This window comes from Notolabrus celidotus, chromosome 15 (genome assembly GCF_009762535.1).
Source record: "Notolabrus celidotus isolate fNotCel1 chromosome 15, fNotCel1.pri, whole genome shotgun sequence".
NCBI lineage: Eukaryota > Metazoa > Chordata > Actinopteri > Labriformes > Labridae > Notolabrus > Notolabrus celidotus.
The window spans coordinates 11,690,470-11,716,915 of NC_048286.1; the positions used below are offsets into that span (position 1 = coordinate 11,690,470).

Here is a 26,446-nt window from a genome sequence, read left to right on the forward strand (position 1 = left end):
GATACATTGACAATCTAAGCATATGCAAACCAAGACTATATATACACCAAGCCTGAAATACATCAACAAAAAAAACGTCTCAATAAGACACCTTACACTTATGGCAGCTAAAGTAAACTGATAGCTTTATTTGTTGGGCAAACTTTAAAAATATCTTAACATCCATTCTTGTCACGTCTCTCTCTGTATGCTGATGCCATCTAGTGGCAGGGTAGAGTAAACTAGCAAGCTCCAGGAAATTTGGGTTACCAGTCAAACTAAAGGAGAACTTTTACTTTAATTTATCCACAAGGAACTCTAAAAACAAGACAGCAATGCAATTCATCTTATTCTGTACATTTGGCCTGGTTTTATTGTGAATATCAATTAATAAGTATGGTTAAAAGAATACATACAAACAGCAGGGTACAAGTTTTAGACAGAACCTTTACAATAAAGATGTTGGTTTAAAACTTAAAAACAGGCAGCATCTCAATCCTGTGCAATAAAGTTACATGGGGGCTGAGCTCCAACATGTGGTGCTACAGGATGTCACGTCAGAATAATGTGTGATGATTAATTGGCTCCTGGTTCCCTGGTCCCAGAATAGCTGCTACTATTTATACGTGTCATATTTTCAGCCCTCATCCATCCAAAGATTAAGATTATTTCATTCTAAAAAATGAGTCAAAGGCAGAAAGAGGGGTTTCTTGTCTTAGAATCAGCTATATTAATGTTTTGATCCAGTTATGGAAAACAAAATGAACCCTTTTTTTTTTTCAAAGTCCCAGAAAGTTTGGGGTTGTTTTATAGCCTTCAAGGGGCACAGGGATTATAAACAGGAGCACATTTCAAACATAGTATGTCAGAAGAAATTGAAAGGACACAAATTTACAGTCAGATCAACACACTTGCCCTGCAATGGAAAAATCTAGTGACTTAAATCTGTGTCGTCATTCCTTCATGTAGCATCATTCAATACAACAGAACATAAATAAATCTCCTTTATCAACTGAATCTGAACAACAAGACATCAAGTCTTTCCCAAAAACTTTTAACAGGTAGTGTGCAGCAAAATGAAAGGTATGAGAAGTGTCTTTGTCCACCATTTGATCTTGAATGCCTTTACAGAGTCACTTTAAATGAAAACCTTAACAGACTTTGAGAAAAGAGTTGACGGACTTTTCCAGAAACCTTACATCAGATCTGCTTCAGGTAGAATTTGTTTTAGTGTTTGACAGCTCTGAGAGATGGCTGGAAATGGATGGGGCTAGGTTGTATCAGTTTTTCACATTACCATTTGACCCGACAGTACAATAAGCATGTATCAAACACAGAGAGAAGAGTCCATCTTCTTATGTGAGCAATTTAAATATACAACTAAGTCAGGCAGAACGTCACATATTCTGCTTTTCTTTGAATACATACACCCTGCACTGCTTCTCCATTTAAAATAGCATAACAAGAATCAAAACATAAATTAAAATGCACTACAAAAACATTGTATTCAATTTTAAACACTGACTAAAGAGATGCTTTAAAGACACTGGGGCGGCTCAGAGTTCCCCCCCTTTTGTAACCAAGTGTGTGGTGCGAGTGTGTTAGTACAGCCCCTGAATGGAGACAGAGCTAATTTTGACAAAGGAAAACTCTGCAGCATGAAATTAGGAGTCGATCATGGTTGAAAAGTTAATAAATACAAGAAAAAAATGAAAGAAAAGGTCTTGTTTTCTGGTGTATAAGGGAGTTTTTTCCACTTTGTTCTCTTTGGCTCTTCCACCGGGCAGGGACATCACAACTGCAGAGTTCACCTTTAAGGCTGAGAGGAACACTTGGAGCTGTGCCAACATACGGCCCCACTCATGAGGTCATCATGTGGCTACACTACTACTTCATTACAGTATATACAAGAGTCATGTGCATGCTTTAACTCCTCTGGTTTACTTTCCCTCCAACATAAACAAAGTGGCTTCAGTTTTCAGTACTTCTAAAAGTTGACGACATATACAGGATGTAGTAACCTAACCCTTCAGCATCATTAAAAGTCCTTTTTTTAATACGAAAAAGAAAAAGAAATGTAAGTTGAGAACCCTTTTTTTGTGTGTGACATGATCAGCGTAGAAGTTGTTATTAGTGGGTGAAAAGGCTGTGGCTTGTGGATTTCTAGTGTACGAGTGAAAGGTAAGTACAACAAATGGCTGAGGGACTGTGCAGAGTGTGAGTGTTTGTGAGCACGGCTGCTGCTGTGCGTTTGTGCAAGAACGGAGCGATGGAATGCCTTGTGTTTCCACATTTGACCACATTATAATTGCATACATTATTTCATTTGTGTCTTTAGGTTGACGGGGCTACAGTTACACTTGTTTTCTTAAAAGTAAATTATGGTTACACCTTATTTAACAGATTTCTTTTAGATAAGTCAAAAGGAAGTTGAAATTATTATTATTATTTTTAATATTTGATATAGATTTCACGAAAACACTGTTGAATTAATGTACTTAAATTTGTTGATAAAATAAGCTGCTAGTGTGATTTAAAAGGCTTAGTCAGCAAACAATAATTCGCTTACACATCAAACAATATAATCATTTTGAATTTTAGGGTTTCTGATTTGAAATGGAAAAGGAATACAAATTAACTTGGGTTTAAAAAGAGCCAGTTTTCCAGAGATATTCATGTGGAAATCAACTGCTACCTAACTAAACTACTGCCCAACTGGAATAACTTCCCAGAGAACTGGCCTCTCTTCAGGGTCGTTAAATAAAGCATTACCACAATTTTTCAAACGTCCCGTCATATTAAAGCAGCAATAAATGCAAGGTCTTCCACATAAAAACAGACGATGCATTTACTGCAATCAGATCTAGATTTAGAAGTGATCAGACTCAAATGTTGATCCAACCTTAAGTGCAATTAAAAACTTCAGCATGTCCTGAAATCTGTGTCTTGTAAAGACACGAAGAAGCAGAGTGAAAATACTGAACAATAACAATTAATCATATAAATATATTCCCAAAATATCATACATGTTTGCTTTCAGAGCTTGTAATGCTTAGCGTGAGCTCTTTACACCTTTATGATCACTTCTAAACCTGGAACAAAAGTGTAACTGTGTATTCAAGGAAGCCGAATTTCAAAGTTAGACTACTCTGTTAGAGACTACGTTTATTTTTCAATCCATCTAAAGTTTTCTGGTAAAACACAATTAAATGATAATAAAATAAATGATGTGTGACCACTGTTTGATCAGGTCTGGTGCATGTGTGTGTGTATGCATGAGGATTACAGTGAGCGGAGTGGGCCCTATAGCAAGGCTTTCTCTGAGTAGGGAGCCTGTGAGGCGTCTGAGGAAGGTGCTATGCTGGGCCCAGAGGGGGCGCTGTAGTTTGGCGTCTGCGTCATGCCTATGGGAGTAGTGCCTGGGGCGGGGCCAGGGGCACAGGCTGGGTTCTGGTAGGACTGTACCTCTGCTGGGGCCATGCTGCCTGGAGCTGCTGTGTAGACTGGCGGCTGGCCCATGTACATATGAACGTCACTGTGGAAAACAAAGAGGCAACATTTAGAGGTAACCTAAAGGGAAGAAGAATCACTGAATACTGTGCGTAAAGTACAATTTAGATGTCTCCAATAATCAGTCAGCTGCTAATAGAGGCTAATAAATAGGGATCTGATTGGTTATGTGGGACTCACCTGGGAGCAGGCTGACCAGGTATGGGGGTTCCAGGTGGGAGCTGCTCCATGGGAACATTGTAACCCTGCACCGCAGTGCCGCTCATAGCATAAGAACCTGATGCAGGCTGACCTGGGTACACCTGCGGTCAAAAACAAGCACAAAGCATAATGTGTTAATGGAGGAGTAGTCTTCGGATAGCTTGAAAGTTAATTGAACGAACGCTTTGTTAGTAGAAGGTGAATAATAATACTAAAAATACAATCCTGAATGGCACAGATGGATCTCAAAGATTTGCAGGGTACCTGCCTTTCAATTAGGGCAGCCATGCCCTTATTTGGACAAAACTTGTAAGTTTAAGATCTTCAAAAGTGACGAGTTATAAAAAAATTCACCCCCCGTACAGTGTGTGCCGATAAAGAAATTAGCTATTCAGACCCAAACCTTTTTTTTTTTAACCAGGCTGTAAACATGTTCATTTTTGCTGTAATGATCGTCTTTTTTCAATGGGTGTGTATGTGGTTTCTGGTGTTTCTGCAGCCAGCCACAAGTGGACACTGGATGAACTGCAGTTTTGAACACTTCTGTATGGGCTTCATTTTTTGAGACCGGAGGTTGTCGCTTGGTAAATACACAACCATATTTTTTATAAGAGTTATAGAGAGTATTATAGTTGCATCAGCTTGTCTTGTTCAGGTTTATGAAGTTTGCAGACAGTGACTGTGGTAAAACCTGACATGAATGTATTTTCTGACATCAAACCCAGTTAGAAAGAAACATCCTTTTATTGAATAATGGATCTTTCAAAAGCCCTCTCTGTGAAAAGTTTCTACCCTCTGCGCCAAAAACAGTTCTGGGATCAGTAAAAGAAAAAAAGTTGTGTTTTAAGATTTGGTGACTCACTAAGCACACCTAAAACCCTCACTCTTGAAGTATTTTCATTTGTAAGGCAAAAGGGTTTGCCTTCTATTCCTGTGATAACATAGTTTCCAGGACTGATTCTTCTGGGTTACAGTACCTGCCTCATCTCTTTGACAATATCGACATACCTGCTGTGCTGGGTTGGCTGGCGGCTGCTGCATGTAGTACTGTTGGCTCTGAAGCTTTGCGTACATGGCGTAGACCGGATCTTCATTCATTAGCTTAGCATACAAAGACAGAGCTTCCATCACCTTCACATTCAGCTCTGACAGCTCCGAGTGCTTCCTGGTGATACAAACACACAACAAAAGGTTAGACTTACCTCATAGTAAGACTCATAATTTACAACATGCAGAACATGTCACATCAGCAAATTGTACCTGTCTATATCCTCCAACTTCTGGTCAATGAGGGGTCCCATTTGATTGCAGGCACCTAAAGAGGAATACATTGAGTTCATGACGCAACTGTCCAACTGAATGTACAGACAGTCAATACTGGTATACAGAATATTTTCTGCAGGACAGATGACGCTGATTTTTCTACCACTCACATTCATTTACTTCACACGAAGAAAAAAATTGGAGTTTACCTTCAAGCTGTAGTAACTCAACGCTGTCTGACTGGTTGTCTGTGGGGTCTGCACTCTGGATCATCTGAAGCAGTTGGTCCATTTTGTCCTGAAAGAGTTCAATAAAGTTACTTTGATAAAACTTTACGTGTCAAAGTCCGTGTTAACAGTAGTCCCTTTATCTGAACAAAACTCTTATTTTTATGTATTTATTTATTCTGATCTACTTTTCCAAAAATGACATTGAGGTTGAGCAAGTGTGAAAACAAAGGAACTTACTTCATCTATAAAAACTGGCTCCTGTTCAGGCTCTATGGTCTCCACCTGGATGTCCTCACTAAACTGTACTGTCTTCTTCTCCGTCTTCACTGGAGGGTTCCGAGTTAGCAGCGTGTGCGGCAGTAGCAAAACAACGCAACATTAGCAATTAATTACAGGTATTTAAAAGATCGGGGTACACTGTGTTGACATCCGGTTATGGTCCGCATACCAAATTAAATTTGAGTATAAGAAGTCTGCATAAGACTGCATCAGACTTCAAAACTCTCTTACTGCATGTGTAAAGGAATATGATGAAGTTGTGCAAGCAACGAGGTATATTGGAGGAAAGGTTGCAACAGATTTTGGATGTAATCAGGAGGCGTGGCAAACTGACACCGGAATGCAACAAAATTGACAACAGATGATAAACCTCTTTCCGTGCTGTTTTGACATCTTCATACATGCAGACTTGACAAAACTGACAGCAAATTTTGTCACCAATAATTTGACAGGGGTTGAAAAAAGTGTCAACATACAGCAAAATTATGGAGCTCAGACTTTCTGTCACACAACTGACATGACAGTGCACAGAGGAAAGACGTTACTCTGCAGAGGTTAACAGTTTTTCGCAGGCACGCACGCGCACGCACGCGCACGCACGCGCACACGCACACACACACACACACACACACACACACACACACACACACACACACACACACACACAGTTATGAAGGAGTTGATGAATGCAGGTTGCACTGGAAAGAGAATGCATCATGCAAGCAGATAAGGCGAAGAAAACAAAGAGAGAATAAAGCAGCAAATAAAGGGATTATTTGCAGGTCAGCAGCTAACAGAAATAATATAAATGAGGCAGACACTCAGATTGTTTGCATTAGTTACTCAGTAAAAGGCTCTCTCTACTAGGAGGTTATGTATCCAAAATGTAACCAATGTACACTTAACAGAAATACAGAAGTGTTGTTTCTACTGCGCGTGATAATAATCCACTGAATGTTTCCTGTCTATGCATTAAACATCTTAATCACGCTGTGTTTCTGGTACTTTGTCACTTACACGAAGCTGTTGGCAAACTATTCCCTTCTCTAACATCAAAACATCAATATCGCTAATGGGCTTGATGGGCTATGAAAGAACCAAAGATGACATTAGTGGATGAAGGGTGTGCCCTGTGTAAGTGTGTTTGCATGTACGTACTCATCTCCGGCTCTGCAGTGAGATCAGCTGTGACAAAGTTGGATGGGAACAATCCCACTCCCTGGTATGTTTCGCCTTTCCACCAGTTAGGGTCACTGAAAAGAAAAAAAACCCACTCCGATTTAATTAATGCTTAAAGAAAACAAAAAACTAAAGATCCTTTAACTTTGAAAAGGTAATATTTGACTTCTTGAAATCAAACTGCATTGGCTGATGTGTGATTAAGGTTACTTTAGGAAATTTATTTTTGGACCAACTATTCTCATTTAAAAGTGCAGATGTTAGGAAAAGGAATTATCACCCAGCCAAGAATCCCACCTAGCTTCCTTAAATCCTCTCAGTTTCTTTGACAAATCCTATCACGCTGCTTCTACCAGCTTATTATTTGTGTGTAAAAAATTCACCTGTCGTCTAGGATTGTGATGATTTCTCCCGACTTGAAGGTGAGCTCGTTATCCTCAGCCGCCTCAAAGTCGTAGATGGCGCGGACTTTCCTGCCATCCGATTTGTGTGAGGAGAGCAGGCTGGAGGTGCTTGGGTAGAGACTTGACAGGGAAGTCTGCGGCTGCTGGCGCTGTTCCTTCAGTGACAGCTCAATAGCTACACACACGAGAGACGGATACAGATGCAAAATTATATGTTTGACCCTGACTATTGTGAAAAACTGTGCAACGCTTGCAAAGAATTCCTGCAGCATAAACAACAATTTAAGCAGTGCAAGGAAATGATTTAAAGTAAATGTAGTCTGCATATTTTTAAGGATAAAGCCTCTTAAAAAATATCTTTCCACTAAGGACTTAAAAAGTCTCCTTACCTTTGGCCAAGTCTTCTTCTTCTTTTTTGTTTGATGAGGTGGAGGGATCCTTTGCTACTAAAGCAGGGCTTGCTTTTGCTTGCTCTGCAGCCTGTGAAGAATGATAATCACATGCTCAGGTAAAACAAAAATCGGAGAAGTAAAAGAACCAATCTGGACCTTTATGTCAAAGCAAAGCACATTTTACAGTTTATAAGATACTTGATATGAGATCATTTTGGAGGATTTTGCCTTTATGCAATTGTATTAACTTGGATGCATGCATAAAATGTTGGCAGCAACAGAGAGGTTGATCAAGCAACTCAGCCAGAATCAATATGGAGATGTAGGGCTCTTAACCACTAGACCCCAAGATACATGTTTTACCTCTACCTGCAACATTAAGTATGATAAAGCTACAATAAAAGCTCTGTTTACCGCACTCTGCACCCACCTGGGACCCAACAGCTGGGAAGGTGACACCCTGCTCACGTAGATTCTTGATCATAGCAGAGATCAGACTGAGTTGTGGGTCATTGCGGAAATCCTCTGCCCACTCCACCATCAATGCTTTCAGCTTCTCACACACTTTTGGATGGCCCTGGGGACAACCAGAATAAAGCACCATGAGAACAAGAAAGTGGAGGCAGTGTGACCTCATTTCAAATAATAAGGAATACTTTAAGGGCCTCATGTTGACAACACACTCACTGAAGGTAAAAATAACCACACCTACCTTGTTTAGGACGTTACTGACTTCACTGGCAAACTCTCTGGAGCAAACCTCCAGGTGGAATATTTTCCCACAGTTTGAGACGCAGGCGCCGAGGAGCTGTGAGGACAAAGGCACACAATCATTATCAGTTCTTAATCCCTTACAAAAATACTAAATAAAGGTCAGGCTCTCAACTGGGTGACATTTAAGTGAAAGATTAAGCGAGTCCTCGATGAGCTGAACGATCACACTCGTAACAAACCAGGTTGTTTGTTTACTCACAGTCAGTGCCTGCATGGCCACATGGGGATCTTTGTGGTTCACTCTTCTCATTATGGAGCGGAGACATTCTTTAGGGCTGTGACAAGATGATAGGAGACAAAAGTGTTTCAGGAAAAAAGGCTATCAATCTTTTTGTGACATTTTTCTTTTCACCCTCCTTGTTCCTTGATTATAACAAACAAACCCTGGGATGTGGTGTGTTTTACAACTCGAACACCTTGAAGTGCGTCAATGTGTCTGTGTGAGGTTGAGTATGAAGGCAGTTTACTAACCCAGTGCGTGACTGTCCTATCTTATCACATATGTCCAGAATGAGGCCCCAGTCCTCAGCTGTGTTCATCTCACTGGTCGCTTTCTCTGCAGGAAAGAAGCACATCAACAACCCACGTTAGAAGAAAGGGAAGAAAGAAGAGAGGAAGTTACCAAAGCCCTTTTTCATACTGTCAGCTCAAGGCACAATATTTGTGTAACGCCTTTTTGTCAATATAAATGTCAGAGAGGTGTGATGGTTGGACCGAGTTGTCCCACTGCTGTGCCAGCATCAGAGGTAGTAACAGAAGCATTACAGAGGCGAGATCACTCCAGGGTTGAACATCACTGTGTTTGTGTGTTTATATGTGAAGCTCCCACTGTGTGTTTTTGTGTCATGCCTCTTATACCTCAGCAACAGCAATGTAAAATCCCACATTAGGAGACCAATAAGACTCTGTTGTAGGATCAATGTAAGAGAACAAAGTTGTGATGACAGTTGAGCTTTGTTACAGCATTGTTGGAGACTCACAACATAAAGGGTAAGAGTTAAAGACTTATAATATTAGGTTGTAGGATAGGGGAGAGATTAGCATCAGAGGAACAGCAGCAAAAAAAAAGACATGATAAAGCTTCTTGAAATAGCAAGGATAGTTTCTAAGATCCTACTTCTAAATTTTTGCAAACAGGAATACTCATAACCCGTACAAATAGGCAGAAACATTACACAGGCACAGCGTAACAAAAGGAACCCTCATACAGTTCAAATGCTCAGCAGTAAACACTTATTTGATGATTCTTATAATGTATAGATTGTGATGAGACTGCTAGAGGTATTGTTGACACGATCCTTTAGACTCTGGCTTGTGCAATACAGAAAACATAAAGATAGCTATCTTTCACTGAGTGTTTCTTTTTGCCATTGCAGCTTCCCTGTCAACATGTATCTTGACACACCTATGTCCAAATACATCATTTCAGTGTTGTAAGCAGAAGTTATAGTTTCTAGTTGTTGCATTCTCGACAGGTCTTGCCTCACAATATACCTCATATTTACCTTAAAAAAACATCACTGAGAAAAGAGTTGACAATACTAACACTCATGTGATGCATGTGTTCAGCTGCCTCTATAATCAAACTAGTTTTGTTGAATAAGGAATGAGCATACTTGCAAAGCGACAATATTTTTAACTTTTATTTAAAGAGATCTTCTTCTCTTAACTGGATCCATCCTTTAGATTGTATCCTAATAAAATAGTTCACAGTGTTCATAAAAACATTAAGCCAAATACATAAAAATTGAGTAGTTCTTGTTTATGTATTGTTCACCAACAATGACAAAGAGATTTATTTAACCCTATGGGGTCTAGGGTATAATTGGCCGTTTTTGACCGATTTTGATTTTACCTTTGTATTTCTCCTTAAAAACCGTTTACTTTGCCTTGTTTGGTGTCATTTTTTTTAACACAACCCCACAAATGTGACTATGCAGTTTTTTTTTTCATTTTGACAAAGTATTAACACACTAGACCTAAAACCACACAAAAAACATTAAAAAAAATAAAATAGGACAAATTTAGATTTTTAACTGGGAAAACCACAAACATGTTTTATGAACCATTTTTAAAACATAGAATGCAAGTATAACTTGTAAATTAAAAACAAAAAAAGTACAAATTTAGTAAATAACAAATATCTTTACAACTATTGACATTAAATGCAGGCAATTTCTCAGACAAAGATTCTTAAAGACCCAGGAGGGTTAAAACAGGACAAACTACGGTGGCCCTGAAGGAGAAAACAAATTTACTAAAGACACTTTTCCATAGTTGGAGATAAATTTACATTTTGGAAAACATTTTAACGTTTTATAAAACAAAATTACATCGGGAAAACACTTTTACCAATGCCAAAACAAATTTACATTTAAGGAAAAAAATTTACAAAAGATGAAACACTTATTAAGTTGGAGACAAATTTACAAACGACAGATCACTTTTACCATTAAGTCTGACTCCTTTTAGCCTGACTCCGTTTAGCCTGAGGTTATGTGGTCTGAGGCCGTTTCATCTGAATTCTGACAAATGATGAAGGTTTTGTGGAGATATGACAGAGCTTTTCTGTAGACATGATGCTTTTTCATCTGAGGTCTGACACCTCTCTCTGAGACCTGAGGATGTCCTAATATGTAAACCATGTCATTCCATTTTGGTTTCTCTCCATCAAAACAAACTAAATGACCCCTCACTCGATCACTTCTAGTGTTTGGTACATTCCCTTTCCGTAAAATAAAATGTTAATTTGCTTCAGAACTGGTAAAAGTGTTCCGTCATTTGTAAAATTGTCTCCAGCTTTGTAAAAGTGATTTATCTTTTGTAAATTTGTTTTCTTAAATGTAAATTTGTTTTGGCCTTGATAAAAGTGTTTTGCTGATGTAATTTTATTTTATATAATGTAAAAATGTTTCCCATAATGTAAATTTGTCTCCAACTTTGTAAAAGTGTTTGATCTTTTGTAAATGTATTTTGTCCTTCAGGGGCCACCATAACAAACAGGCTAGAAATAACCACCAAAGCTGAGAAACACCTGCCAATCCACACTGTTATTAGAACAAATCTGCATGTGTTATTGTTTCTACAGGGCTCCAGTCTTATATCATACAGTAAAATGAGCTGTTCTCTGTCGACTTCTATCATACTGTTACATGCAAATGAATGGGTTCACCACTCTTTGACAGATCAGAGAGCGAAGAGGAAACACGGAGTGAGTTAATGGTTTCATATTGCACCACATCCTCTTTCACTTGCTGCAACACTAAGACCTGAAGCTCATCAACAAACGATGAGACACAGAAAGGCGATGATGAGGCAGATGGTGAGCTAGCTAACGTCATTTCAGATGTCTGATGATAACATCGGTGTCCCTCGTCTGTGGTTAACGTGACCAGAAAGACCATAATTACATGAAATATGAGTTAAAAACGATCACATCAAATGGCAAACTGTGGGAACCTTTATAATCTCTTTGATTATATCAGCAAAATATTAGTTGATGTTAGCTAGCATTATTTCCACATAAAATAAGGCGAGCTAACGTTCACCTAGCCAACGAATCACAACAAACACTTGCAAACCAGACGTTTACCATAAGTAATACTGACCACAGCTTTTTAACATGTCTAGTCTTTAAAATGTACTGTAAGCTGACCATATAGCAGTATGATGTTGTTCTGGACGCAAACATTGAAGGAGCAGAGAACACAAACAAAGCTGAGTGAGAAAAGCTACTTAAGCTAGCAGGCTAGAAAAAGCCTCCAGTCTGATTACTCACCAACATCTTGGTCAAATGGGTTGGTCGCGAAGAGAGGCATTGCTGGCGTATTGACAACAACAGATTTGATTTTCTTTCCCTCTTTGCCTTATTTCATACAACACAAATGCATAGTAACGCCAACTTCATGGATGTCAAATGAAACTGTGAGCTGATTCTACACAGTCACTCCTTCAGCAGCAACAAGCGAGGCATGCTGGGTAATTGGAGCAGACAGACGCGTGTAAATTAAACTAACTGTGTCTTAAAACTCGGACTCATAAAGCTCCTGGTTCCTCTGGCTCTTGTGGAAATGAGGGGAAATGGAATGCTGGCTACAAATTGCCCTTTCCGTAAAAAAATAACATGTCATCGTCAGGTGATGGCGATCACGTGACGTTATCTCGTCGTGTTGTTCACAGCCCTTTTATACAGTCTATGTTCACAGCACAGTTACAGATCATAGACTGTATAAATTTTAGATTGTATAATTTTTATTTAAAGTCTATAATAAATACAGATACAGCTGTGGTGACCGTCCAGTACGGATTAATTTAGTATTTAAACTCCACATCTTCCATACACATACAGGTTATTTGACATATTAATAAAGACTAAAAATAGTTGTGGGTTTGTACTGAAGAGGATTAAGGCCACTGAAAAAAAAGGTCAATTTAAAATAAAAATAAAAACATTATTATTATGAGAAAAGAGTCAGAATTCTGAGATTAAAGTCAGTATTCTAAGATTAAAGTCAGAATTCTGAGAAAAAAGTCAGAATTCCGAGAAAAAGTCATAATTTTGACACTAAAGTCATAATTCTTAGATTAAAGTTATAATTCTGAGATTAAAGTCATAATTCTGAGAAAAAGTCAGATTTTTGAGATTAAAGTCATAATTCTGAGATTAAAGTTAGAATTCTGAGAAAAAGTCATAATTTTGACACTAAAGTCATAATTCTTAGATTAAAGTTATAATTCTGAGATTAAAGTCATAATTCTGAGAAAAAGTCAGATTTTTGAGATTAAAGTCATAATTCTGAGATTAAAGTTAGAATTCTGAGAAAAAGTCAGAAGTCTGAGATTAAAGTCAGAATGGAGTCGAGCCGGCAACCTCTGCAACAAAGACTATAGCCTCTATATGTGGGACACTTAGACTGCTAGGCCACCAGTGCCCCAGAATATTAATATATATTTTTTAAATTGCCCTTATTATTTTTTTTCAGTGGCCCTTATCCTCTTCCACAGGGTTTGTCTGTCTTGTGGGTTTCTGTGTTTTATTAGCACTTATTTTTATATTATCTATTTGCACTGAAACAAGATTGCACTTAACTTCGCTGTACTTGTGACAATGACAATAAAGATATTCTATTCTATATTCAAATGTTGTCTATAAATCATTTACGCTGATGCAACATTTTTAACAGCCTGAATTTAAATGAAAAAGTGATCCAGGCATTGCATTGTTATTATCTCTTGACTCATGGGGCTAGAGATGGAACAACTGTTACCCCACTGACATAAAGTTGCAACACTGGGCTGTCCGTATAAAATAAATGAATTACCTGAATCTAACCAAATTCATTTTTAAGTATATTTTTTCCACATCAAATAACTTCATTAATAAATATTTGCTACAAAAATGCAATTTGTAAAAACGAATCAACGCTCACGCTTGCTTTATTATATAATAAATAAAATGAATATGTTTCATCTGATATACAGTAGAGATTTACAGAGATTTCCAACTGAGTTATAACACTGTCCTAAAATGTTCAGCATTCTTATATTTGTATCTTTTCACAGGTTGGGACATAAGCAGGGTTCCCACTCTTTTCCAGAGATCATTTTCCAGGACATTTCCAGGACATTTTCAGTGATGATCAAGCTGGTATGACCGTCTAAATTTAGTTCCTAATTTAGTTCCTAAATAGTCTAATATGTTCCTCTCAGTGGAAGTCTACATTGAAAGACATGTAGTCTATGGCTATCAATGAAATCATCTCTTACATACTTAAAAATGATGGCAAATTGATAATAGAATAATGCAACCACAGATGTACAGCACTTCACTTTATTAGTGCAACCAAGTAACAATGATGGGCAACATCTCAGCTTTCTCTCTTCTCAAAAAATATAAATTGAGCTAAGAAAAAATCAAAAGAACCAGCAAAGGAAACAGGAAGCTGCCTTACTGAAATAATTAAATAATAATAATAATCAGAGGATCAGTGCAATAATGACCTAAATAGAACTGAATGACAAAAATGGCCACAAATGTTTCTCAACTCAACTCAAACTCAAAATATACCTGCTTTATCATGATTTTCATCCTGCCAAGTGATCGATATAAAACAAAGCAAATGTCACGTTTTTTTTATTTGAGTTACTGTAAACTCTGAAAAAATCGCACCGGTGTAAAGACGCACTCTGTATTTGAAGATCTCTCAGAGATTTAAAAAAATGTAAACTGTCTTCCTGCATGGCGATGTCTATTATGATCAACGATGTCTACAACGTGGAGTTTCTGTGCAGCTGTGTCGCTCTTTTTGTTCCGTATGTTTTCACTATCGGGAGTTTGCACTCCTGCTAGCTAGAGCAGGGGATCTCAAACTTTTTGGAGCCAGGGACCCCTTACAGGTGAGAAAATTGTCCATGGCCCTCTCATAATTGTAACACAGATTAAGCACATTAGTGATGTGTCATGATCAAAAGATGCGGCTCTGAGAGCCGATGCTTTATAGTGAATCAGAAGAGCCGGCACGCATCAAAGAGAGCCGGCTCTCAGTTAGTTCCTTTCCCTGCTTAGCTCTCACAGTGCTCAGCCCCAGCTCTGCTCACAGCAGAACTTTGTTTTGATTGGTCAGCATGGCGGCCATGCGGCCAATCATATATGAGGATAAAGGATACAGGTGATGGAGGGGAGGCTGTGTATCGTGGCTACATCTGTTCCTTCAGAGAGTCTTCTTGAAGACCGGGCAAATACTCACTGAGAGGAGAAATCGGATCTACCCATCCAAGCTGAGGCATCTGATTTTTCTCAATGCCAACCTGAGGTCGTTAATAATGTTTGCTTGAGTTTGGTTCTGGTTCTGTTTGCTTGAGTTTGATTCTGGTTCTGGTTCTGTTTGCTTGAGTTTGGTTCTGGTTTTGGTTCAGTTTGCTTGAGTTCGGTTCTGGTTCGGTTCTGGTTCTGGTATGGTTCTGGATCGGTTCTGTATTGGTTTGCTTCTGGTTCAAGTCTGGTTCGGTTCTGGTTCGGTTCTGTTTTGGTTTGCTTCTGGTTTGCTTCTGGTTCGGTTCTGGTCCGGTTATGGTACGGTTCTGTTCGGTTCCGGTTCGGTTCTGGTTTGGTTCTGGTTCAAGTCTGGTTCGGTCCTGGTGCGGTTCTGGTACGGTTCTGGTTCGGTTCTGTTTTGGTTTGCTTCTGGTTCAAGTCTGGTTCGGTTCTGGTTCGGTTCTGGTTTGGTTCTGGTTTGGTTCTGGTTCGGTTCCGGTTCGGTTCTGGTTCAGTTCTGGTCCGGTTCTGGTATGGTTCTGGTTCGGTTCCGGTTAGGTTCTGGTTTGGTTCTGGTTTGGTTCTGGTTCAAGTCTGGTTCGGTCCTGGTTCGGTTCTGGTACGGTTCGGTTCGGTTCTGGTTCAGTTCTGGTTCGGTTCCAGTTCGGTTCTGGTTCAGTTCTGGTACGGTTCTGGTTCGGTTCTGGTTGAGTTTGGTTCTGGTTCTGTATGCTTAAGTTTAGTTCTGGTTCTAAACCTAACCCTAATCCTAACCCTAACCCTAATCCTAATCACAATCATAATCATAACCCTAACCCTAATCACAACCCTAACCCTAACCCTAATCACAACCCTAACCCTAACCCCAATCACAACCCTAACCCTAAACACAACCCTAACCCTAACCCTAATCACAACCCTAACCCTAATCACAACCCTAACCCTAACCCCAATCACAACCCTAACCCTAATCACAACCCTAACCCTAATCACAACCCTAACCCCAATCACAACCCTAACCCTAATCACAACCCTAACCCTAATCACAACCCTAACCCTAATCACAACCCTAACCCTAACCCTAATCACAACCCTAACCCTAGCCCTAACCCTAATCACAACCCTAACCCTAATCACAACCCTAACCCCAATCACAACCCTAACCCTAATCACAACCCTAAACCTAATCACAACCCTAACCCTAACCCTAATCACAACCCTAACCCTAATCCTAATCCTAACCCTAATTCTAACCCTAACCCTAACCCTAATCACAACCCTAACCCTAATCCTAATCACAACCCTAACCCTAATCCTAACCCTAACCCTAATCCTAATCCTAATCCTAATCCTAACCCTAATTCCAACCCTAACCCTAACCCTAACCCTAATCACAACCCTAACCCTAACCCTAAATACAACCCTAACCCTAATCCTAATCACAACCCTAACCCTAATCACAACCCTAACCCTAATCACAACCCTAACCCTAATCACAACCCTAATCACAACCCTAACCCTAACCCCAACCCTAACCCTAAACACAACCCTAATCACAACCCTAACCCTAACCCTAACCCTAATCATAACCCTAATCACAACCCTAACCCTGACCCTAATCACAACCCTTACCCTAATCATAACCCTAGGATCAGGGTGAGAATGATTTTGTTCCAGAATAAATGCACACAATTGGGCAATTATAAGGCTTCTCATAAAAACATCGTACGTAAAATGGTTTTCAACACAAACCATTCGTTTTTGCAAACTTAAGGTCAAACAAACAGCTACAAAAGATCCTAAATTAAGAGCCGTTCGGGAGTCAAAAGATCCGGCTCTTCTTTGGGAGCCGAGTTAAAAGAGTCGGCTCTCTGAAAAGAGCTAAACTTCCCATCACTAAAGCACATGCTTACTACCATTTGCACTCTTAGTTGCCCTTGGAACTATTTGTATTGTAAAACGTATTAATGTAAATACTTCAGACCTGTACCATAGTGATAAACAGATAACACTTCAAATTGAATCAAGTAAATACTTTAAAACAGAGGGTCATTTCATTCCTTGTGGACTCAACATGACAGCATTTATACTTTTCAAGTAATTGATCTTAAACGCTTTCAGAAAATTAACAGCAGCAAGACTCACATATCCCTTCAAGCCACCAAATGGTATCATAACAATGGTGTATGCTGTTTTGTAATGACACAGCACAATTGTATGATTTACTAGAAATGTATTTAAATTATTTCACGGACCCCCACGCTATGGTTCGCAGACCCCCAGGGGTCCCAGGACCACACTTTGAGAACAACTGAGCTAGAGTACGGTAATTGAGCCAAGTGTACCATAAAACTAGACAATATACCCGTTTTCTGTGAATGCATGATTATGAAGTGAAGGAGAAAAGATGTGAAAAAAGTTGCGCAGTGTCGCTGTCTTTTCCAGCACAGCGTGGACTCAACTTTCAATGAATGGGGATGTGTTTTGTTAATAGGGTCAGGTCAAACGCAGCCATGTTGGAATAATTTTCCAGGACTATATGTGATTTTCCAGGATATTTTACTTTTTCTCCCATTTTTCAGGTGTTTTCCAGTACTGGAAAACTGGTCAACTGTTTTCCAGGTTTTCAAGGACGCGTGGGAACCCTGATAAGACATTCATTTAAATCTGGATGTGGGAAATACATCTAAATCTAACCACTATTTCTAATTATGTTGTACAGGAAATCTTGTTTTGTCAACTTTTTGAATGAGCCCTGATATCTGATTGGTTTGCATTAGTTCTGTTTATACAACGCAGTAAATAATGAAAAGTTATGAAAGGATGCAGATGTGTCTGAGTTTGTGGTCAACACATCAAAGCGTAGGAGCCCTCATTCTTCCTTATAACTTGTTTTCTTTTTTCTTTAAATGAAATGAACAGCCCTTCATGTCCCATCACTTACTCTCATCCTATAAAATATTAGAAATAAAAAAAACACAGACTCCATATATGTTTCTGTCTCATTTATTGTGATCCATGGGAAATTTGTAATTTAATCAATGCAGGCATAATGAGCCCTGTGCCAGATTACAAACTGCTATTCAGTCCTTAAGCATGATAGGAATTGTAAAAAAAATCAATCATACAACAATAACATGTGATTATGCAAATTATAATCATGTAACAGATTTCACATATTGTATTTTTAATACTGAATAAATCATCATAGGCTACAAAACAATAGAAATGTTCATATTGTTAATATGTGCTTCATACTTGATAAACTCATACTGACAGTCTAATGGCTAGAAATACTGTCCTTCATAAAACAGCAGCACTGCTCACACTGAGCATCTATTCTCAGAAACGTTATAAAAGATGATATTGATATTTCAGCTTGTAGAAAGGTAACATTTACAATTACATTTCTTGTTTATTAACTGATTTTGCAGTCATTTGTTGATGGTGAGTGGTTGCTCATCATTCTCCCAGGAGCTTATTTGTGATCACAGTTCTGAGTGGATGGTGTTTGACAGTATAAAAACAGCTTCCTCTTGCTAACAATATAACAGTCTGATATAGATTTTTGTAAATGTTAATACTGAGAAGGCAGCCAAGACATCCCAAACAAAAATGTGTCTTTGTGAAAGATTATTTACACACACCTGTACAATAATGGCTGCTCCGAGTAATGACTTAGCACAGCCTAAATAAACACCTACAATCAATAAAATAGCGGGCTGTGTCTGCCCTTCATGCTCTGTCTTCTGCACCACACTGTGTTGTAAAGTGCCTTCAAGACAAAGATCAGTCCATGCTCAGTGATGCTTGACTGAGCTGGCTTTATCCAAGTCCTCCAGTCATCCACAGCTCTTTGTGTCCTTCATTTTCCTTCAGGATCTAACTTTCAGCCTCTTCACTTCCCTCTCAGAGACAGCTTCAGATGGATGCTATAAAACTGGATCTTTCACTGTAAAGAGAACATTAAACAGATGACACTATGGTATATAAATCACATTATCTCTAGATACATTTTTTTACTATACTATACTTAATGGCTGTCTACCAGTCTCCATCCTAAAGCCTAAGCACAAAACCTACACAAATGTTAAGCTTCTGTAAGGAACTGTTGGTTTGACTCCATTATAGCACCCCCTGCAGACAACGTAGGGCCTTTTATCTCTTTGCAGATTTATTCCTGGACATGACTAGAAAGTCTCCTGCTGTTTTCTTTTCAAATACATCACTCATAGAGAATCTTTGCCACAGCAAATGTAAAAAAAAGTCTGCTTCTGTATCGTACTATGGCTGACATCTACACCACAGAAGCAGTTTCAGGCATCAGTAGACATCAGGCATGTGATATGGTCAAAAGATCCAGAACAAGACCACTTGAGACTAAGAATGTTTTGTCAATGAGTACAGCTACAAAGGTCCCCAGCTAGTTTCAGGATGCGATAGACCTGTTATTTCTTTTTTGAAATTAACACCTGGAAAAGTTTGAAAGCCAAACTAACACTCGCTCCGTTTGGGTCGTCACATAGGAATAATTTTTAATCAGGAAACTAAAGGACAGGTAAAACTTTATTAATTCAAAGAACACAACCTGAATGTGTGCTATAAAGGCCTGATATGTAGTAGAGAGTACTGACAGTCAGAGGCACGTTCACAGATGAAACCGATGCGGTCAGTGCAGTAGAAATCATTCCAGTTGGCACTATGGATCAGACCAGCACAGTCCTCGCCATCTTCATGGCCATGGGTCCAGTTATCAGGCTGGCCAGGCTTCCACTTCCTGTTATTAACAATATGACAAATGTGTTAAAGTTCAAGCGCTAGTTTTTTCGTTCACAGAATTGTATCATTTCAATCAGAATGGAGCTCGTCAAATATATCAGTTTTATTTGCTTAATATCATCTTCATGCATCTGCTGTTAAACCAGTTGGACAGGTTTACTCACTTGAAAACAGGTAAGGTTCCATCCACCCACTTCCACACATTTTCTTCCTCTCTGTCAGTGAGGCCCAGCCAGAAGTAACCTTTTCCTGCAATTGCATTTCTCACAAATGTCTACAGAAGAACAAAAGATCAAGTATGAGATAACAGGTGCAGACAGAAAGTTTTGAATTCAAAGTTATTTAAAAAAAATTCTGCGCAATTTCTTTTACCTGTTCCTCATTGTCGTTAATAATGAGCATATGAGAGGACACATTGGAACAAAACTGGGAGGACTCGTCAAAGTTGAGTCTCTGAGGACCGGAGGAGAAGTAATAGCAGCTGTCTCCAAACCTTTTGAACTCAGGTGGGCAGCCTGGAATGGATCATTTACATAATATTACAATGAGCAGGTGAAATCAAATCATAGGTTCAGTCAACAGAGAGCTGATCAGTTAGCTCTAATCTAAACACAGACACCTCCATGGAAGTGAGAACTACACTCTCTTTCTCAAGTTGTGGGTCAGACTGTAAACACGAGCTGAGTACAAGTAAAGAAGTCTTTGAGAGTCCTCTGTCACTCCCATTATTTGACTCACCTGGTGCTTGGGCTACCGTAACAGGGGGCTGTGGGGACGGGGACGTGGACCCTTGTGGATTGTCTTCTGGTTTGGGAGGTTGAGGTGGTTTAGGAGTAACAGGGATCTTTGATGGCTGAGTGGGCGGAGGATGCTGGGGTGCCTTTGAAGCTGAAGGAGGTACAGGTGCAGGCAGCCCTGGAAGCCCTGGAGGACCAGCAGGGCCGATAGGCCCAACAGGCCCACGAGGCCCCTCCCCCCCTGCAGCTCCTGCAGCTCCTCGGGGCCCCTGTGGCCCTAGAGGACCTGGCATCCCAGGTTGTCCATCAAGACCAGGAAGCCCCGAAGCTCCAGGGTCACCTTTTTCACCAGGGCTTCCAGTTCTACCTCCGGAGCCCCTTGATCCCTTAGTTCCAGGGAGACCATGAGCCCCTGCTGAGCCCTTTGGACCTGTCACACCTGGTTGTCCGATGACACCTTTTTCTCCTTTAGGTCCTGCTATGCCTGGCATTCCTTTGTCTCCTTTATCACCCTTTTTTCCCGATGTTCCCACTGGACCCTGGGGGCCTTTTTCACCTTTAGTCCCCCTTGGACCTGGTGGACCTGAAACATAGCCAATAATATCTTTATCTTAATGTGCTGCTAATGATAAAGTTTACCATACCATTTATTTCCTCTACTCTGGTATCTATGATTAATATCATTCTGCTGTTACAATAATTATCAGCAACTCAGCGAAGGTCTAATCCTCAGCGCGATAAGAAATCATAGATCTGGTTCTTTTAAATCCTGGTGCTGTCACTGGTCTGGGGTCAGTATTTGGAGCAGTTAACCTGGTAATGTTTGATGCTCACTTTTTTTATAAAAAGAGGCCTAAACTGGAACTACCAACTGCTGGTAGAATATGAGTGAAGTTGTTGTTTCCATCCACATCTGTCTGGAGTCATGTGGCATAGTTAGAGAAAATATTAAAGAAATTAAATCAAACAATACCTTTTAAAAACCTTGTGGTATACAGAGGACTGACAGAGATATATTGATGACACTACAGGATTTAACATCACAGTGACCTTAAAGGTACAGTGTGTCGAATTAAGCGGCATCCAGCAGAACAGACTTGGTAGACAGGGAATGTAAGTGCAGTGTAAAAATCCTTTTGTTTTCGTTAACTTAGAATGAGCCTTTTATATCTAAATTGTAGTGTGTACCCTTTCCCAGAGGCTACCACCTTGCAACGCCATGTTTCTAAGGTAGCACAGAAGGGACAAAGTAGTAGCATTTGAATTTTTGTATTTACTGTGAATCCAGTTGGAAGAAGATGAAATGAGAGGTGTGCAAAAGAATGTGTACTGATTGACATTTTTGATGGTAAAAACTTGACACACAGGGATCACACTTATGCATCAGGAGCTTCTTGTCCTCAAAGGCCACCGATGAGAGGGGTGAGCAAGGGAGTATTTTAAGCAAGAGTCAGACTGCTAGATATCTCTAAATTTTCCCATTTTCTACACACTGTACGTTTGACTGTTAACTTCCAAAATCAAATCAGTTCAGTTTCAAGTCCAGCTGGACATTTCTGACAAATTTGAAGCGATAACAGCACTATATGTCCATACAAATAAGGAACTGGAGAGGCATTAGTATGTACAACTGAAGGGATAAGATAAGATAAGATAAGATATAGTTTATTGGTCCCCCATTGGGGGAAATTCTTTTATTACAGCAGCTTACAAATCACTATATCTTATGAGGCCTTTGTAGACACCTTTTCATTATGGAAGAAGAAGAAGAATGTACTTTATTAATCCCCAGGGGGAAATTCAATTTTTTTACTTGTGTTATTATTCAGTCATGCTACACGCACAGTTTTTGGTATATACATACAATGCACACACATGCAGTGGACATGCACTTAGGTAGAGATGTCAGAGTGAGGATACTGCCATCAACCAGCGCACCCCAAGCAGTTGGGGGTTCGGTGCCTTACTCAAGGGCACCTCGGCAGTGCCCAGGCAAGTGAACCAGCACCTCTCCAGCCACCAGTCCACTTGCCAAACTTCGTCCATACTGGGACTCGAATTGGCGACCCTTCGGTTCCCAAGTCTAGTCCCTATGGACTGAGCTACTGCCGCCCCCATAACAGCTTGTCCTAACAGCATCCAATCATAGCAATGGACACTCCCTGTCCACACTGCACAAACACACAAATAAACACTTCTGTTACCTCCCATAAATAAACCACATTTCTATCAGCTGTGTGCTGGAGATCAGTTTGAGATGTCCAAGATATAAGAGGGTTATCTCACCATCTATACTTGCACTTTAAAAACATAAAAACTGGACATCCCCATTTGTGAACACAAGTCACAACCCTTCAGTCACAGATATTATTAATGCACCACTATCTTCACTTTGTTAAACACGCTGCTTTCTTACTGGATACTCCCAGAGCACCAGCAATCTCCCTCCAGCCAGCTGCCACTTTATTTAGTGAAATGAGGCTGAATCATACGGCTGCTCCTCATCTTAACGTTATGTATTAACTGCTCCTCGTCCATGTCTGCGCGAGTGAAGGAATGGAAATAGAATCAGGGTGTCAGGGTCATTGCGTCACTTTGAGCCGCGTCAGCACTTAGAACGCTGTTAAAGAAAACAATGTGATGACAAGGTGTGTGAGTACTGAGTGTAAGAGTACCAAGTCATGAGTTGTGGCTATTCTTTGCCAGTTACCTTGACCTTTAACCTTTACATTTTTTCTTTGTGTGAGATGTTATTCATTTTCCAACAAGGCACATCTGAGGTATCACAAGAAGAGGACAGATGTGATGTCACACTGACCTTCGATGAGTAACATGTCTCTAGTTAACCTTTATTCCACACAGACATGAAGCAACTCTCGCCTATGTTTTGGGAAACCCTAAGCCAAATTTTATACTATGTCTATAAATGCAATTTAATCTCTAATTTTACATTATCTAGACTGAAGCATTTTTTATTTAAGGGGGGTTTAAGATGCCAAACATCACCAGGCTAACTGGAAATACGAGTGAAACAATGTGAGTACTGCCTTTTTTGGCATACAGAGGACTGGACTCCTAGTCTATGATAACTACAGCTTTCACTTGTATTCAGAAAAGTTAAGGATTTGCATTGAACCATAAATCCTCGTGATCTGCAACATTTTTGACAAAGTTAATCTCCTGTTCTTACCCTGCAGGATGGTGAAGTTGGTAATGAGCTGGGTGTGTTTGCTGTCCACCAGCTTCATCTCCTCCATCACTATGGATAGGTTGTTGACCTCTTTATCCAGCCTGGCTGTCAGCTCATCCTGCTGGGCTCTCAGGTCCTGGCTCTCTGCCCTGGCCTCAGTCACACTACCATTCAGACCCAGTAACAGGTCTGAATGTCGCAGCACGGTCTCAGCGCAGGACCTCAGTCCATTCAGGTCTGTGCTGATGACAGTCAAGAGATGTGCGGAAAAGCTCACATTCCCTGTCACAAGGTCCATGTCGTTCTCCTGCCTGTCCAGTCGTGTTTCCATTTCGTCAAACTTGGACGAAGTGGTGTTGTCGTGGTCTCGCTGGTGGTCCATCATCTCCCGAAGGCTCTGGTCATGCCCCTCAGTTAGAGTTGAGGTGTTCTGGATCTGGCTGGCCAGTGTACTGAGCTGAGCCCCCAGGTCATCCAGAGCATCACCGTTGGTCCGAGCTAAGGCAGAGTTATTGGCTGCCAAAACCTGGAGGTTCTGACCTTCTCCTTGAGCCACTCAGTGTCTGCTCGGGTCTGTCTGGCTGTCTGCTGCAAACCCTGATAGTCATTCTTCAGTTTCTGCACTGCCTGGCTTGCATCTTCCACTGTCTTCTGCAGCGTGCTGAGAAGATTGCGCTGCTGGGCCTGGGTGATGTTCAGCGCGCTGACAGTAACCTGGGTCTGACTCTGCTCTTTGGCATGGCTCTGTATCTCTGACTGGAGCCATGCAGTGTCCGTCTGGAGGGTGTCAATCCTGTTGCTGTAGCTGGCCAGCGTCTTATTGACCCCACGCAGTGAGGCAGCGTTTCCTCGCAGGAAACTCTGCAGGGAGACGTGGCCATTTTGTATATCATCCCCTGTGATCTGGAGGTCATCCAGCATGTCTCTGTTTTTGGTCGCCCTGATGGCAATATCATTGAGCTGGTGCTGCAAAGCCTCCAGATCGGACTTGAAAGTCTTTATTGCACTTGTGGCATTTACTGACTTCTTTCCTGTCTGATAATCTGAAAATGTCAAATAATATAGGTTAATAGAAAACAAACCCTCCAGGTACTTAATATTCTTTTATATCCAAATCCTTTGTTCAGAGCTTTTATAGGTTAAACTATTCATACCTAGTTCCTTTATGTCTTTCTCCACAGCATTGATCTGGCCTCCATAATTCTGCATGCCTCTGTTACATTATCCATCCTCTGGACCCACTGAAAAAGAGGGGAGATAAGTTGAATGGACATAGATAAATAAAGTACATACACATAAATAGAAAATACAGTGATTCACAGTAAACAGACATATATTATGATGCAAAGGCAGCTGATTTTTTCTACTTTCAGGTGGAGGAAAACAATATTAAATCACTTTAGGAGCTACATTTTCCTCAGATGTGTCCCTCACTTGAGGTCTATAGATAGTTTGGTAGGTGGGTACGTAGGTAGGTAATCCCACTTGAGTAGATTTTGATGATACTTTATGATTACACTATGATTAAGAATGCAAAATGTATTACTCCTTTAAAGATTTGGCCAAAGGTGCAGAAAAGGTGCAGAACTGACTGTGACCAGCAGAGGGTGCTGTCGTTCCCCTCCAGTACAGACCTGGAAACTCAAATGCTGTTCTGAGCTCTGGATGCTGCACAGGGTTCAATGTTTCCAGTGTTCTGTTACAGAGCAACTGTGCATCTGTTGGTTGTTCCAGTTTTCAGAGTACATTCATAAATTCCACTTCATGAATATAAACACTGTTAAACAAATAAAGAATTCCACACTACAACTTTGTTTCCACTTTCGCTTCTCCTCCTGACATCTGGAACAAAAGTTCATGTCCTCTCCTCCAAGGTTTGTTCTTCTGTCGGTATGTGGGCGTCCAAAGAGTTTGCTGGAAAACATCCTACGCTTTTACTGTTATCATTCCAGAAGTGACAAAAACCCACAACAATAACATGCACTTGGGAAAAACATGAAAAAAAACATGGGCCCAGATTCAATGAGCTGTTGATCAACCTCTGAGCGTCTGCAGCATGAGTCTCTTCTCTTTCTCCTCCACTCCAAAATGGAAAAGTCTGTCTCTTTGAAAACTGAGAAATACTTTACAAGCATTATTTGTTGCCCATGACATGAATTTAAAATACAGCAGGGGTAAAGAAAAGAAAGGAAGCATTTTCTTAGTATTTGGCTTACCTGTAGATAACTTTTGGGGGGGTATAATTTGAACATTTAGGACACTGGAAACCTTTCTGGGTTTGGTTCTGGGTTTTTGATGTTCAGCTTTTGTTTAGTCGGGCATCAGTTGCAATCGCAGTACAAAAAAAAGAACACAATCGGGTCTTTGGGTTTAGGGTCAGACAGCAGGTGGGTATCCTTTCTTGTCTCAGTTAATGTACATTTTAAAGAGATTGTTGCCACAGTAGTGTGATTTGTGACTATATTGAAAAGATTTGTATTTTTTGCGTTACTTTTTCCTTGAGCCTATCTCAAAGATGCCCTATGTTTTTAGTTTGATATATTGCATACTTTCCTTTGACAGGTGACAGGTGCAGAACACTGTGTTGATGTAAAGTATAAGCTGTCAAAAGGGTTGTAAAAGAGAAAGACATAAAGAATTCAGCCCACACTTTCTAACTATTTTGGACACTTGCAGGCTTTTGTGAGTCAACCTGTGGTTCATGAGACAACAAATTACTACCAAGCCATAAATCTCCTCTGGGTTGTTAAGCCAGGGTAGTCGGTTCATGGTCAT

General features: G+C 40.1%; 1 protein-coding gene across 1 annotated transcript; it reads right to left on the bottom strand.

The window, feature by feature from the left end:
• Positions 1-108: 108 nt before the first annotated feature.
• Positions 109-26,446, bottom strand: LOC117826649 (collectin-12-like). Its single transcript, XM_034702891.1, is given in 23 exon segments — positions 109-3,514; positions 3,670-3,791; positions 4,699-4,855; positions 4,951-5,005; positions 5,163-5,250; positions 5,421-5,509; positions 6,621-6,715; positions 7,025-7,220; positions 7,435-7,525; positions 7,868-8,014; positions 8,150-8,245; positions 8,411-8,486; positions 8,683-8,767; positions 11,990-12,076; positions 19,666-19,742; positions 19,909-20,018; positions 20,117-20,259; positions 20,483-21,064; positions 23,672-24,211; positions 24,214-24,714; positions 24,826-24,885; positions 24,888-24,912; positions 26,393-26,446. Coding segments are annotated over 23 exon segments (3,708 nt in total). The 3' UTR covers positions 109-3,282.